Consider the following 15,748-nt stretch of genomic DNA (forward strand, 5'->3'; position numbering starts at 1 on the left):
TACCACTTGCAATTGATTGACTTAATTGGTGGATTTAAGTTTTATTTCTTTATAAATTTCAAAATCAAAACTGCATCTATAAAACCAAAACACATTAACACGTTAACATTTTATAATATTAGCATTTTACATTATTAAATGCATTAGTACTGTATGTTTTGTTTTGATATATGGTTAATGGGTTATTCAAATACAAAGATGTTATGTTAGTGAATAAGTAGTAGTGTATCCAGAAAAGTCATGGCAACTACAGCTCTACAGGCATTAGGCAACACATTGTGCACTTACCAGAACAACCCCAAAGATATTGTTGAACTGGAATTAAAATGCAAAAATAAAGATAAATGTGAAAAAAATTTGAGAAAATAAAAATGATAAAGCAAATAACGACATATTCTATAGAAGCATGTTTAAGATAACACCTTTGTATTGTAAAGTAATATGTATGGCTACAATGAGGCAGACACTCTTTATACAAATTATTGAAGGTAGTCCTAGTTAAAAAAAATACACACAGTATCTGAGGGAGTAGCAACTTTAAAATATTATACACAACAATAATGTTTATATACTGTGATTAGCATAAGTGAACACACCCATGCTAAAGTTGACTAAAAAGAGGAATAAAAAAATCATCTTTCGGAAATTGATCTTAATGCCTTAATTAAAAAAAAATGGAAAACTAAGGACACCAATTTTCTTTGTGAATGAATAATGTATCGTAAATAAATAAATGTTCTTCCTTAAAATACAGGGTGCATAAGTCAGGACACCCCTATGTTAAATTCCCATTGAGGCAGGCAGATTTTTATTTTTAAAGGCCAGTTATTTCATGGATCCCAGGATACTATGCATCCTGATAAAGTTCCCTTGGCCTTTGGAATTAAAATAGCCCCCCACCATCACATACCCTTCACCAGAACATTTATTCATTTACGATACATTATTCATTCACAAAGAAAATTGGTGTCCTTAAAGTCCCACTCCGATCATATTTTTAAACATTCCCAGTGGTCTTTAAAGTATGATCATGCCATTTTTAGCCAAAATCTCAAAACCTGTGCTGTTTTCTGGGACTTCGCTTCAGCAGAGCGGCAGTAGCTCATTAGCAATTCGCCTCTGTGTTGTGGACAGAGCCGTTGGCACAGAGACGACCCTCCCCCTCCCCGTTGCTGAGAGCTCTGATCACCGATCATTATTTCACTCCGAGACGTCGCGGTAAAAAACAGCTCGACTTCGCCTCGATATTTCATCCCTCCCACAGTGATCAATCAGGACATATTTAGTATCAGTGGATTGCTCGGAATTTCGGGATCGTTGATCCGCCCAGTGGAGTTACTACGACACAACTCTTTTTTTGTTACAACACAAAAAAAACAGTCTATTTTAGCCGGCATTTTAGCGTCTGCTACTGATTCACAGGCATTTGAATGTAGAAATACTCAGAAATACAACTTTGAGCTTATTTTTCTCAAGATATGTCCTCTAACATCAGAAAAACGCCAAAAGAACATGTTAACACCTAGAAAAACATGATTTTCATCGGAGTGGGTCTTTAAAGGTTGGAGTTTTCCTCATTTATTTAATTAAGGCATTAAGATCAATTTCCAAAAGATGTTTTTTTATTCCTCCTTTTAGCCAACTTTAGCATGGGTGTGTTCACTTATGCTAAGCACTGTAATATTAATTAGCCTACTATATATGATATTGGTAATATTGTTACAGGATGCATCTACATGCTAAAGGGGCTTAAACACAGGATATATCACTGTGTGGCGAAAAAGCAGCATGAGCATTCTGATAAGAGTTTCCTTTTATGATGTGCAGAAGAAACATATAGGTCTGTATGTAACAACATAGGATTTTTGGGTGAACTTAAAAAATGCAACACAAGGCCAGAGATGCTGAAAAAACTGTGAGACATGACACAACCAAATGCAAGTATGCATCCTGTGTAAATGCCCTAATCTTGTAATGTCATGCAAAGAGGGGAAGAAAGCTGCTTCCCGTCAACAGTCATTTTAATGTTCTTGTCAACGACATGTCCTATGGCCAATTGTAGCATGAGGCTAAAGCCGTACAGAAATCATGTAAAGACAAAGATTTTTAATCCTTAAAAATAGAGAAGAAAAAATTTACTCTTTACTATTCTCAAATGACTAAATACACTAAGTCAAGCTAAAAAGGATACCTAAGGGCAGAATTCATAGGTTCTGCTTATTTTATGGACAGTGTTTCATCTTTTTTCGGCATGTATTAGGTTAAGCATGAAAAAGTGTAACTCAAACTTCTGACACCCGTAATGGCAAGCAATGAAGCCCAAAGATGTTACTCCCTGCAGCAAACTAAGCATTAACAAGATTACATTTTACAACAGAAGAATGGAATTGTGAGCAGATGCTCTATATACATTGGATAAGAGTATGAGAGTGGCATTATGAGCAGGTGTCTACCTCTGCTTTTGGCTGCTTCTTTCAGGCTCGTCATGACATGTGGGGCAATGCTATCTAAAACAAATCTTCCCTCCAGTCCTGGATAAAGGGACCTGCGAAGAAAAATCAAGCTCATAATAATATGTTTATTATAATGTACTCCATTTACAAGTTTTGGTCAGGATTCAGGAATAAATGTTATTCAGAATAGAATCAAGAATGCTTTTCGTGAATTTGAGAAATTAAGGAAATTAAATTAATTTCATATTTTACATTTCAAGGTCCATAGTAGAAGAATGTCAAATATTCATTTTTTTTTAAATGTTTAGTTTAAGTTTATACAGGTGAAACTCGAAAATGTTTAATATCGTGAAAAAGTTAATTTATTTTTAGTAATTCAACTTATATAATTATTATTAAATATCTCACTTTGCATGTAATGAGTCTATATAATATATTAGTTTCACCTTTTGAGTTTAATTCCTGAAATAAATGAACTTTTGCACGATATTCTAATATTTCAATATATTCAATATTTATTGTTGTGTAAGACATAGACGTTTTTGAAGCTGTATGGCAAATTTTTTATCTAATTAAAATGTTTATTAAAATCCTATATTATTTAAGAAGAAAATGGGCATGATTAGGGAAAATAAATTATTGGAGTATTGTTGTGTCTGAGTTGGAATTCAGGGAATTACATTTGTCATTCAAATTTAAATTCTACATTCTACAGTGTGTGGTCAACTCAATTTAAATTCCAACTCCAAATTCCAAATTTTGCTGAATCCTGTTTTGATGTGATAGCATTTAGATAGCAATGAAATAATGCTACGAATGAACATTACGTCAATACAAATGTTTCCCCATACCTTGGATACTCCTGTGAGGCAATGTAGACATCATCTTTGTCATTCACAGAAGATGAGAACACAGCAAATGTCTCATCCTGCAAAGGCAGAAGTTCCAGTCCAATGAGGTCATTGTAGCAGGCATCGCTTAGGATAAACTCTAGCAGGAACAGCTTCTCGTTGGAGGGTCCTCTATGGCGACATTTTCTCAGAGTCTGACGCACAAATGAAGGGGTCACTCTCCTTAGGCTACCTGGCTTGGAGACAAACATTGTCAGTACTGCATCAATGTAGGCTGGAACCTGAGCCAGCATCATCCCTGAGCTCTGGAGGTATTTGATGATGGTTTCTGTGGTGTCCACGCTGGAGTCCAGGTCTGAGAACACGGTTTCATCCATCTGGACCCAGCTTTCGCTGAGCGAGTAGATGACCGGCTGTTGAAGCAAGTCATTGAAGAGGGGTTCAAGAATAGGTTTCCAACGAGGTCGAATTCTGTTTGGATCAGGCCAGGCTCCGTAAATACCTCTTGGTGAAAGGGGAAAATCTTGGTCCTCCTTAGTTTGGATTCGTCTGAAGGTCTCCATTATGAGTGTGAAGTAAGCCCTTGGGATGACCGTGACTATGAGAAGCTCGTTCCAAAGAGCTGCCGGGTCCCTCCACTGGTCCACCTCCCGCCATTTGATGCTCCTGCGGTTGTCCGTGAGGCCGAAGAAACCACTAACATGAACTGGCAATCCTGTCATACTTTCTTCTCCAAGGGGCAGTGGGAGGAAACAGAAAGCACGTCCTGAGAAACTAGAAGTTGCCCCCTTGTCCTCATCAATTAGGCTGAGGGGCAAGGCAATACCAATAGTTGGGATGAACTTCAGATCATCAGCAAGAGAATCCAGTTCACCGCACATGCCTCGCCCTCCCACGCCATTACACACCAACCAGGTGGTTTTCTGAGTCTCTTTGGCAGTTTCATCCCGCACTTCAATGGAGTGTTGGTAGGTAGCGCAGGTGACCGAACTGCTCAGGACGCCATTACTGTAGCTATCTATAGCCTGTCCCAGGTTTTTCAGAGAGTTGGGCCGCTCCACGTCATCTTCTTGGATATCGCTTGCTGTGACCTGGAAAAGCATCCGCTCTGTTCCATCTGGTTCTCGTACATGCAGAGAGACCTTCTGCACGCTCTTTAGAAAGAGCAGCACGGTGTCTGCGTCAACTTTGAACGATTCAAAGAGCTCCAGAACCTTCTCTTTATTGTAGATGTTGTTGCTTAATTGTGAGGGTTTCATTCGGAGTGGAAAACGAAAGAGTGTTCCTGGAAAGTTGCCATCTCTAATGGTTTTCTCTGAGCTACCGAGCAAGCCAAAATAAGGGGCAAACTGATCGTTAAGCTCGGATATTTCCTTTATATCAGACTTCAAATTCCAGCACTGGCCAGACTCATGGACTCCAAAACACATCTGATGAGGGTCCAGCATCGCAATTTGATCCCCACTGAATATACTAGGAACATCTACAAAAAGATGGAACATTTGTAGAATAGTAAAACATTCAGTTTTAATTATATAATGAACTATATAAGCTTATGCACATATATAAAGATACAAAATTATGGATATAAGGTGGCCCAACTTTCCATTAGGTCCTTTATTTTTGCCTACCCTGCTGAACTGCTTATCACAAATGAGAAAAAATTATTTAATTAGGTGACATGAAATAAAATAATTTTTAAATTAACCTTTGGGGCATTGAACTTCCGCAAAATGTCATGATGTACTTCATCTAAAAAGATTTCAAATAACATTGCTAATTCATTTATGATTATTATGCATGCAGATTTCATGAACTGATATTTATTGCTAGACTACATGGAACATTTGTATTTTTAAACATTCATGTGTCACACCACCAGTGTTGGGTATAGTTACTTTCGAAAGTAGTTAATTAGGTTACAACGTTACCATAAATTAAAAGTAATCAGTTACGTTACAGCGTTATCTATTCATAAAAGTAACGCGTTAGAGTACTCTGTGTTTTAGAGTACCAAAATTTAAAAGCCGTTTGCAGCGCCTCACACATGCTGCAGCTTAATTTACAGACACGGCCCCCTTTAAATGCACCTAGAAGTCGTGACTCCTGGCAATGAATAACGTCAGTCATCCGACTAAATTAACACTGCAGGATAACAATAACAGGAAAGACAGTCATCAATAGGCTATTCCACATAGCGTTTTATTTATTAATTATCACAGAACATATTAATCAAAATTCACACCTTCCCAGCCCGGGTAGTAGAGATGCGCGGATGGGCTATTATTTCAATAAAAAAATCAATAATTATAATGCCAATATTATTTCAGTATAGAAATGCAGACATCCCAAGTCTACCGGGAGGTCCGGGAGTCTCCCGCATATTGATAGCGGCTCACTGATGCACGCGAATTAGTTAAAACCTCCGGAATCTAGAGCGAGTGCGCCCGCGAGACAGAGACTGTGCTCCAAACCGCGTAGCGCGTGCACAGCAGAGAGGGAGAGAGAGCAAGAGACCGCGCGCGCGTGCCTCATGAAGCGCATGTAAACGAGACTCCCGAGGCTGAAAAGCCTCTCCACGGGTTCGCTGGAGGGTGGTGGGGTATTGAAGCGCAGAAACACTGTCTTGATCCTGGGGAAATTTTTTTATTCGGGATTTTCCTTTCCTTAAAATAACGGATTACTTTTTTAAAAAATAACGAAGTTACTGATTACTTAACGCACAAAACTAACGCGTTAAGTTACACATTTCACGAAAAAAGTAATTAGAGTACTCTAACGCGTTACTTTATAACGCGTTACCCACAACACTGCACACCACATGACCATTTAAAAAAAAAAAATCAAGTGAGAGCAATAAAGTGATTATAAAAGATGAAAAACGTCATTAGGCACCTAAAATATACATTTTCCAGTTGTACATTAATATAAATTTTTATGTTATTCATCATCTATCATGATAACACACTTTTCTCACCTGTTATGTGGTAAACAGAGTTAAATCCAATACCAAATCTTCCCACTTTAAGAGGATCCTCTCTTTTTCTACTCCGTGCAATCTCCTGAATACCATTCCAGTCTTCAGTGGTGAAGACGGCATCATTATAGACATACAACGCTGTTCCTGTAGAAAATAAAATCAAGATTATTAAGAAAATTTCAAGATTATTAACCTGTTTTAACTACTCATTCTATTTATTGCATATTTCCAGGAATAATATTGAACATGTAAAGGGACATGTTGCACATGTATATATATATATATATGTAAAACAATACAAAACATTTAAGAATGATGCAGATAAGGCATCATTTATAAAACATATACAGGCTTCGGGTCCAATGTTTCAAAAAGCAAGATGTGTACCATGTGTCACTCTTAGAAACATCAGCTATGGACACAGTGATCATATTCTTAGACCCTGTCAGTCTGCACATGAATCTATACATACAATTTCTTAAAACAGCATTAAAAGTGTCAACCGATCAGGATATTTGCATTACCTTGATACTGGGCCATATCAGGTGACCACAGTGATTCCACTCCATACTCCGACTCATCATACAGGAACTTGACCTCAGTGGCCCCAGCATCCTCTGCATTCTGAATCAGCTCCTGGCAGACACATCATACAGCTCTTGTTACACCGCTTTTCAAACAGGATGGAGAACAGTAACAGGTAATGACTTAAATATATGAAAACTTGATGTATTTTCCCCCTCAAAATGTATATCGTTTGTACAAAGTGTTATTTACTACAAAAATGCCTCAATATGTTCCTCCCCAATCTTAACAAAATTAAACAATACAAAAATAAAACATTTATACAAAGGACTATAAATACAGTATATACTTCAAATCCAGCTTATGAATAGATGTTACACTCTTCAGTTGCAATTTTTTTAGCAGAGCTTTAATCTCAAAATGATTAAGCTGTAACATGTTCTGAAAGTTATTCCATTATCAAGGTGCAAAATATGTAGAAATTCCTGGGTACCGGTACCTTAATCTAAATTAACTATGATAGAGGAGCTGGAAACTTTTGAAGCTGGATATAATGACAAATGAACATAACTTGATCATTTACAGTGACCATTTACATACATTTTTACATGTCATATATTCATACTTTTAGAATTTGTCCACCCTCTGGATATCTTCTCAAAATATCTTTCAAAAAATCAACCAACGGTGGTGTAGTCTGGCCAAACCTCCCTGCAAAAGAGCAAATGATGAGAAATGCAGCATAAGTAACTTTCACACACACTAATGCAAGACTATAAAACTACACAGCCAAAGTTATGTGGATATGTGAACACCATTCCAATAAATGCTTGTTAAAGGGACACTTCACCCTTAAAAAACAATTAATCCTTCATCCTTGCATTTATTATATCGTTCAAAAACTAGAAAATCTGGAATAATTAACTTTTTAACAGTTCAATGAATGGGGACTTAAGTTTACAAGCTTGCTAAACTTATGTCATTATTCACTGATAATCTTCTAATCCAATGAGCTGTTAACCACTTTGACTGGATCACTCAGTGAGTTGAACTTGAGAACTAGATAAATTATAATTTGTGAACAAATCATCAAAAATTAATGATTCAATCACAAATTATATATCTCTGCTTCTCTAATGAGCCTGCCAGGCGGAACTGGGGCAGATGTCAAGATTTTCAGTGAATAACAGCTCCTACTCTGCTTGAAAATCTTTCCTGTAAATGTTGGGGAGCATCTGTAGGGATCGGCATTATTGAGTTCACTAATGTTGGGTGATGGGATCTTGCTCAGTCAACATTCAATTCATTAGAGGTCGACCGATTCATCGGTTTTGCCGATTAATCAGCACCGATTGTTGACTGGTGGAGCTATCGTTATCGGCAAAAATATATACCGATAGTTTTTCCTGGTTGCGTCCATTGCTGGAGCGGCTGAGAAGCGCACGCTGTCATTCATTACACAGAGCTGAGAAGGGTCTGCTGGCATGATGCAGTACAAGAGCGGCCTCTAGAGGTGTAATAAAAACTATCGCTGGAGCCTCGTGTTGTTTATTTCGACACGTGATTCTGCGTGCTGCACTGAGAGCACATGCTGCGTGGAGAGCGCTGACATCAGACGCGCGTTTAAAGCACCGACAGCTCAAATGTATGTATACAGTACATTTTGTCATATCATTATAAAGTGATTAATTTGTTGACTAAATGCTGCATTAGTAGAGAAAGAACAGCACAACAGTGTTTGTTTGCCTTCGAGGCTGAGAGGACGCTAACATTAGTAGTACCTCAAGCGGTTAAAACACTGACAAACATAAACGTAAGTCCGACCCGAATGTTTAATGTCACAATTGTTACCTCTATTTGCATTAGTTCATATCCAGCTGGTCACTTTTATGCATTAAATATGCAGAGAAGTTGCATATTTAAAGCTAGAGACGTAAGCAAACTGATATGTTCATACAGCCCACAGAAACATAAACGAATCAGAAAAGCATTCGATTTCGGCTATTTATTTTTTTCATCTTCACTTTAATACAAATTTTGTTACTTTTTTATTAATTAAGTTGGCTTGAAAAGAACAGTTAAATAGTTACATTTGAATGTAACTAGTTTTATTTGTTATTTAGAGTATTACTTTTTGTTTCAGTTTGAATGAATGTCTTTTATTGACTTAAATATTTATTCACATTTATATATTTATTTCATTTAGCATGTTTTCATGGTTAAATACAGTTTTTTTTATTTTTATAATATAGTTCAGCACTGTTTTACTTGGAGTGTTATGTTTGTTTTTATCCAGTATCAATTTTAAAAACTATCGGTTCATTAATCGGTTATCGGCAAGTATGGCCCAACCTAGCTATCGTTATCGGTAAAATCCACTATCGGTCGACCTCTACAATTCATCCTAAATGTGTTCAATGGGGTTCAGCTGTGGGCTTTGTGCAGACCAGTCAAGTTCTTCCACACCAGACCCAATAAACAATTTCCCTATAGACCTGTGGCCAGTTGCATAAACTAGTATTACACATTAGTTATATAATCATTTTCTTTAAGACTGTTCATAATGTCTGTTACATAAAAAAAATGATCTAATTTGAATCTGAAAAGTAAGACTGATTATTACCCATTGACAAACTACTAGTTGGTCAGACTAGTTCTAGCTTGCAACTGGCCAAAGGCTTTTTGAAGAGGATTGATGTTATGTCTTCTTAACTAAAATGGGTCTCCAAATACTTTTGTCCATAATGTGTTTTTAAATGTCATCCTGCAGATTTCCGTGTGAAGGGACTGTCAAAATAATTGGAGCAGCAGACATTCTTGATAAATAAAGTGTCCCTGCACCTAAACTGTCTCACCTCCTCCTTTCGGGCCTCGTCCATGCAACGTCATGATTACTTCATGGCTCCCGTGTGGCACCAAGCTTTTAATTTCAACCAAATCCTGAACCTATACAAGAGGGAAAAACAAATTTAGTTGATCATTCTTGGGGCTTTTTATGAAGAAAATGCATGCAAATGTCACTTCCACAATGTTAGAGTGTTCTGGGTAGTTGCTTACTGCCCCTAACTAAAATAGCCCACCATCTCTATGATAATCTGGTCTCTATGGCCTGGTCCCCTCCTGCAATATATACTTTGTCCTTTTTTAATCTGTTAGGCAAAACATTGTAAGTCCGACCACTTGGAGACTTAAAAGAACAACTTTCCTAAATGATCCGCAATTTTTGAGGCATCATTCATGTGAGTTATGCACATTAGTTTAATATGGTTAGGGGTTTGTGTATTAAGGTACGTTTACAGAACAATGATGTCCTAAAAACTGAAACGTTTTTCCTTCGCATTTTTGGCATCCAGACAACGTTGTCAAAACAATCCCCGTTCACAGGGATCCATGAAAACAACCAAAATGCTGTATTATACTGCCAGGCCAGTAGATGGCAATGTCACTACGACTGAACACGTACAGTAATACGCTTGCGCATGACGTCACCGTTTTCACAAATTCCCGTTTTTGAAGTTCACACAGAGATGTTAATGGTATCATTGTCACCTATCAACTTGCACCTTGAAACCTGGTTTCAAAAGTTTTCATTTCAGACGTTCAGTAAATTAACAGCCAAAACGCATTAAATGTTTTAGTTTTTTGTAAAAAAATGTGTCTTGTAAAGGGGCCCCTTAATCTCTAAACCTGACTATAAGCAATAAGTGACATATGAACTTGATTAAATGAGCTTTATTTGAGCAAAATTTCATCTATCTGAGTTGAAGAGCTGTTCAGAGGCATGAAGCCAGGAGCAACAATTACATCTGAAAGGATATGGATTATTCCTTTCTCAAGCTTTTCACCCTCCATCTATTAAACTCTCAGCCTACAATGCACCTCTATAAACTGCACTGAGGTGTCCACGTGGCCTACCCATAATTCACTGAGATATACCACCGTTTTTAGTTTGTTAAGAGATGAGGCTGAGATTGTGCCAGTTCAGACAGAGACTGCTGTCTTCAGCTATTCATGGTGGAATCAGCTTTTGCAAACACACACTGATCAGCACTTCTGCTAACACACACTGATCAAGTGAATGCAGAGACCAGAAGGAAAGGACTACCCGGCAAATTCAGAGCCCTGAGCTTCTGTACTTACTGTAGTAATAACAGTACATTATGCATAATTACATGCATCTACTCTTTAAACCAAGCCACAATTCAAATGTATAATTACACTGTAATAAATACACCTTAAAATAGAATGTAACCAAAATGATATTAATTAAATAAAAGACTTCCACCTGATATGGCCCAGTATTTCACTTAATTATTTTTTTTAGTACGGAGCCCCGCACATGACATGCAGGAAAAAATTGCATTGCCAATGCCATTAACCAAGAATTTGTTCCCCCAAGTTATTAATTTGTTCCCTCATTTTAGGTAAATCGTGGCCACATTCATTGTGCTAATTTGATTAAACAAAACTAAAAAAGGGGAACAAATCAGTACAGTGGTCCCGATTCAACTAAATGAGGGGTCGAATTAATAAAACGCAGCCACAAATTAAGAAGTCATGGGATTTAATTCTTAATTCGTGGCCACAATGTTTTCTTTTCTGCATGTTATGTGCAGAGGGCTTAGTGTTTTATCCTTTTGTGGGAAAAGTGGAGAGTTATTTCAGTCACATATAATTGATATACCATTTAAAAAACCGTTCACTGATGTATTGTTTGAATGTTAAAACATTGAGGGTACATTTACACGACAACGATGCACTGAACACGGAAAAGTTTTTCCAACAGCATTAATTGTCAAAAATACCCCCCGTTCGGCGTTCACACAGATCCGTGAAAACGACTGAAACGCTGCATTATGCATGCATAAAAAGTGTTCTGTTTTTAGTTGAAAGTGGTGTCTTGTAAACAGCCCCTGATAAGCAATATTGTATTATTGTAAAGTTTTGCCAGTCAACGAATTTATAAACAGGGAGTAGAGGTCATTAATTGTGTGAAGGTTATATAATCTGACCATCTCAAAATCTCATGTAAAGAAATGATCAGATTTCTGTTGTAAACACACACACTCAATGACATGCCCTCTTAAAGATAATTTGGCAACTAACCCCTTAACCAACTATAAGAGCAATTAATAAAATCAAATGCATAATTTTTCATGCAGTTCATCTTCCTAGGATGATTAGTGGGGGGGGAAATATAATTCTTTAGGAGGACATTTGGAAGAAACCAACTTGTCACGGCACATCCAGGAAGAATTACCAAAAGCTAAAAATTCCCAAACTTATTAGAGACGCTGGACTGATGCCAAGATTAGCGATCACAGTTTATGATAAACACAAAATCAGACTATAGTGCAGATACATCTCAACTAACCCATAACACTAGCACAGAACATTTCCTAAATAAATGTGGACCAGGCTGTACGGCCCGGTCCTCTGGGGTGGTGTGAATGTTAGCTGAGTTCAGAGAGCTGGCTTTCTCCAGGCTATTTTCTGAGTCTGACATACTTAGAGTAGAGGAATAATCTCCCACCTGCTCCCATCATTCAGGGACGCTTCCCGCTTCAAGCTAAGAGAAAAGGCTCTGAGGCCTGACCTGGTCATAGGAAAGGAAAAGAAAAAACTTTGGCTTGTGCATAAAGCTCCCGATTCCATTTACCAGAGAATACATTTCATCTTATCTGATTTTCAGCATAATTTCTGATTTATATTTGACAAAATATTTGAAATCCAAGGGTCAATTTCACTAAACAGTTGCACCACTTACTCTAAGACATTAGCTGGGTTTCCAACCACATGTTTTATGGGAACTTTGGGATATCATAAATAACAAGATTTGAAGGAATATTTCAAAAATATCCATATAAACATTTTTAGATTCATATACTGAATACACACCAAGATGTTCATCAAAAACCTCATGTGACTTTGATACAGATACTTTGATGCTGTATTGCAGTTCTGTTTTATTGGCTTTTAGTTTGCATCACCTTGTTGTCCTGTGTTCCCACTATTCATTGGTTGTCATGGTTACTAATTATGTTGCACAACTGGTTCTGGTTAAGTTTGTCATTATCTTGTGTATTAAGGAGCCGTTTTCAACTAAAAACGTAAAACTTTTTATGCATGTTCATTTACACGACAACAACGGTTTGGGGGTAACGTTTGCAAGTTGTGCAAAGTTTTTGAAAATTATTGCCATTAATTTTTCTCCATGTAAACGACAAAAATGTGAATTTGTGAAAACGGTGACGTCAGTGTGTTCAGTATATAGGCGCCAACTACTGGTCTGGCTGCACAATACAGCATTTTTAGTCATTTTCACGGATCCGTGTGAACAGGGATCATTTTGACAATGTTGTACGCAAAAGCAATGGAAAGACTTGACCGTTTTTAGAAAATTGTTGTTGTGTAAACATGCTCTTAATCCCGAGTTTAGTTCTGTCCATTGTCCTGTATTTTCTTTGAGTTTAAGCCAAAGCTATTACGTTTTGTGTTACAATTCCTGGTTATCTTTGTTTTGTTTATTAATAAAGTTTATCAGCTGATATTAAAATCCATCATAAGGCATCTCGGACATAAGGCATCTGTCACAGTTCCTGTTAAAAATCAAACATGGCGCTGATGTGAATAAGGTCTATACCACACAGCAGTTTAATCTTGACTGGGAATGCTCCACTTCATTAAAAAACCTAGTATTCAAATGTTTCATCACAAATAGACATATGTGAACACAAAAGTAGAAACCGCAACATAAAAGTAAATCCAAATTGATTTTATTTATATGTGCAGTTGTATTATGATTCGTGCAGTGGACAGGCACAAATATCGCTGTGGATTTGGCTGTGTATACAATGCAAAACACTGGAAACTATCATGAGCTCTTACCCTGGGCTGCACACAGATTACAGCACAATGGAGCACATTTAAACAATCTGGCGTCTGGCCCGTCTCTAAATCAGTTTCTTTGGGTAAATTATAAACCTGTGTATTTCGTGGGGTTGATTGTGATCATAATAATTTTACTAAAGTTTCCAACTCACCAGTTTTCCATTGTGAAACAGCTGCTGCTGAGACACAGGATAGTCCGTTTCTTGATAGATCAGGGTCTTGATGTACCTGATCACTGTAGACGGGGGAACCTGGAAGACCCTCTTGCCTAGATAGTCATGACAGACTGTCACCGATGGCAACCTAAAATCATAAAGGAAATATTGTAACCCATATTTATTCATTTCAGACAGTCTTGAATCTCACGAAATCTCACTTTCATGTTCAGGTCATATTTCACCTCAAAATCAAAGAAAAATATTAAACATAAATGTTTGTTTTTTTTTAGTTAAGAAAATAAATGTTATTTTTATTGTGCATTGTGGTTTTGTCTTTATAAAATGCCCCCAAATTCTCATTAAAATAATGGGAAAAAAATTACAAATAACTATTTTTATCATTATTACAATGTGGGAAAAATCTATTTCACGTATAAATTATTTATATATCATGTTAGTATAGATAGTTCATGTACATTGTGACTATTACAGTATTTTTATCTTATACAGTAAATAACTATAAATTATATTAAAATTATACAAATCTCATGAGAATTATAAAGTCAATGTTACAAAGCAAATATGTTAATGATCCTTGATTTTTTTTAATGAAATGTGAACTGGACATCCATAGAGATCCATCTAGGCATCATGATAATAATAGCCTACTAAATATTTTTTTTTATTTTCTATATTTTTTTTGTCATTCCAGTTAAATTCGTATTTCTCAATGTGGGGTCAAGAGTTTCTGTCTTAAGACAAAGTGGGTCAGACAAACAACACACAATTACAAAGATCTCTTTATTTTTGTTCTTCCAAAAAAAGAAGCAAGGCTTTGTCTTCTTGGGTGCTTTTTTTTTCTGGCCTAGACTGATGTGATGATACTTTCATTGCACAACAACAATCCCTGATAGAAATGCCTGGATCCTGCCACGTCACCTCTGCAGTTAAAAATCAAATTACACCTATTAGGGGCTATCAAGTTTGAGCTGTGTGTATCCAAATGCACTTCTAACAGCCAGAACTTGAAAGGATTTGTATTTTGTCCAGCTGACAGATTATGACATTTTACTGCAGTACAAGAACACAAGTGAGTGACACATACTATATGTCTAGTTTTAGATCTTGACCTGTTGTCATGCAACCAATGAAAGTCCCAGTGGGTCAATGACTGTATCATGTATTTGTGTGCTAGGGTGGGGCATAATATGTACCATGCACACTCTCTAGTGACAATTCACATGCTACCAATATACTGTATTGATAGGAATAACAAATGTAGGCTGGCTACTGGTTAATTGTCGAGTTGAATTAGTTATTAACAACAATAGACCATGATATGGTGTAGTTTTGAATAGTTAGCGGTCTCATTCAAGTCATAAACAACAACAAACCGGCCACTAAACTAATTCATCTTAACTTACCACGGGTCGTGAATGGTTGCCATTGCTTTTCAGCCAAACTGCCGTTATTCGCGTGCGCAGACATTCATCGATCACTCCGCATGGAGCATTACGCTAATGCTGTACTGTTATCTTCCGGAGAAAATCCTCCGCATTGGGAATTCATTGATTTACTCCGACCCTTTTGGTCTCAGTCTCAAAGAATCATCCCATCCTGTGCGTTATAAGCTCCGTGTGGCTGTGTTTTGAGCTTGGACCCGCCTTCTTCTCCTCCTCCTCCTCGTCCTGAGAGCTATTGATGCGGTTTAATAAACGGCTCGCGGTGTTCAGGCAACGGTTTGTCCCAGAGAGATGTCACGCTTTGGCGCAGGGTTTTAAAATAAGGATTCTGAAAGAAAGAAAGTAGTATAATGTCATAATTCAGCATCATCTATTATAACGCATTTTAAGAGCGTATCTATGAATGTCTAGGCTGTATGTGTTTTGT

The 15,748-nt window shown here is 37.1% G+C and overlaps 2 protein-coding genes across 2 annotated transcripts in view; one reads left to right on the plus strand and one right to left on the minus strand.

Moving 5' to 3' along the window:
- gab2 (GRB2-associated binding protein 2) overlaps positions 1-15,748 on the plus strand; it is a 508,732-nt gene that overhangs the window by 409,900 nt on the left and 83,084 nt on the right. The gene's annotated exons all lie outside the window — the stretch shown is intronic.
- Positions 1-15,748, minus strand: part of sacs (sacsin molecular chaperone) — a 30,578-nt gene that overhangs the window by 13,179 nt on the left and 1,651 nt on the right. The window contains exons 2-10 of the mRNA XM_079611175.1: positions 15,283-15,649; positions 13,853-14,003; positions 9,665-9,755; positions 7,435-7,520; positions 6,809-6,920; positions 6,282-6,428; positions 3,305-4,787; positions 2,454-2,545; positions 289-315 (exon numbers count right to left, since the gene is read on the minus strand). Coding sequence (XP_079467301.1) covers positions 289-315; positions 2,454-2,545; positions 3,305-4,787; positions 6,282-6,428; positions 6,809-6,920; positions 7,435-7,520; positions 9,665-9,755; positions 13,853-14,003; positions 15,283-15,305 — 2,212 coding nt within the window. The 5' untranslated portion in view covers positions 15,306-15,649. The remainder of the gene's footprint in view (positions 1-288; positions 316-2,453; positions 2,546-3,304; positions 4,788-6,281; positions 6,429-6,808; positions 6,921-7,434; positions 7,521-9,664; positions 9,756-13,852; positions 14,004-15,282; positions 15,650-15,748) is intronic.

The sequence above is a fragment of the Phoxinus phoxinus genome (assembly GCF_949152265.1).
Source record: "Phoxinus phoxinus genome assembly, chromosome: 4".
NCBI lineage: Eukaryota > Metazoa > Chordata > Actinopteri > Cypriniformes > Leuciscidae > Phoxinus > Phoxinus phoxinus.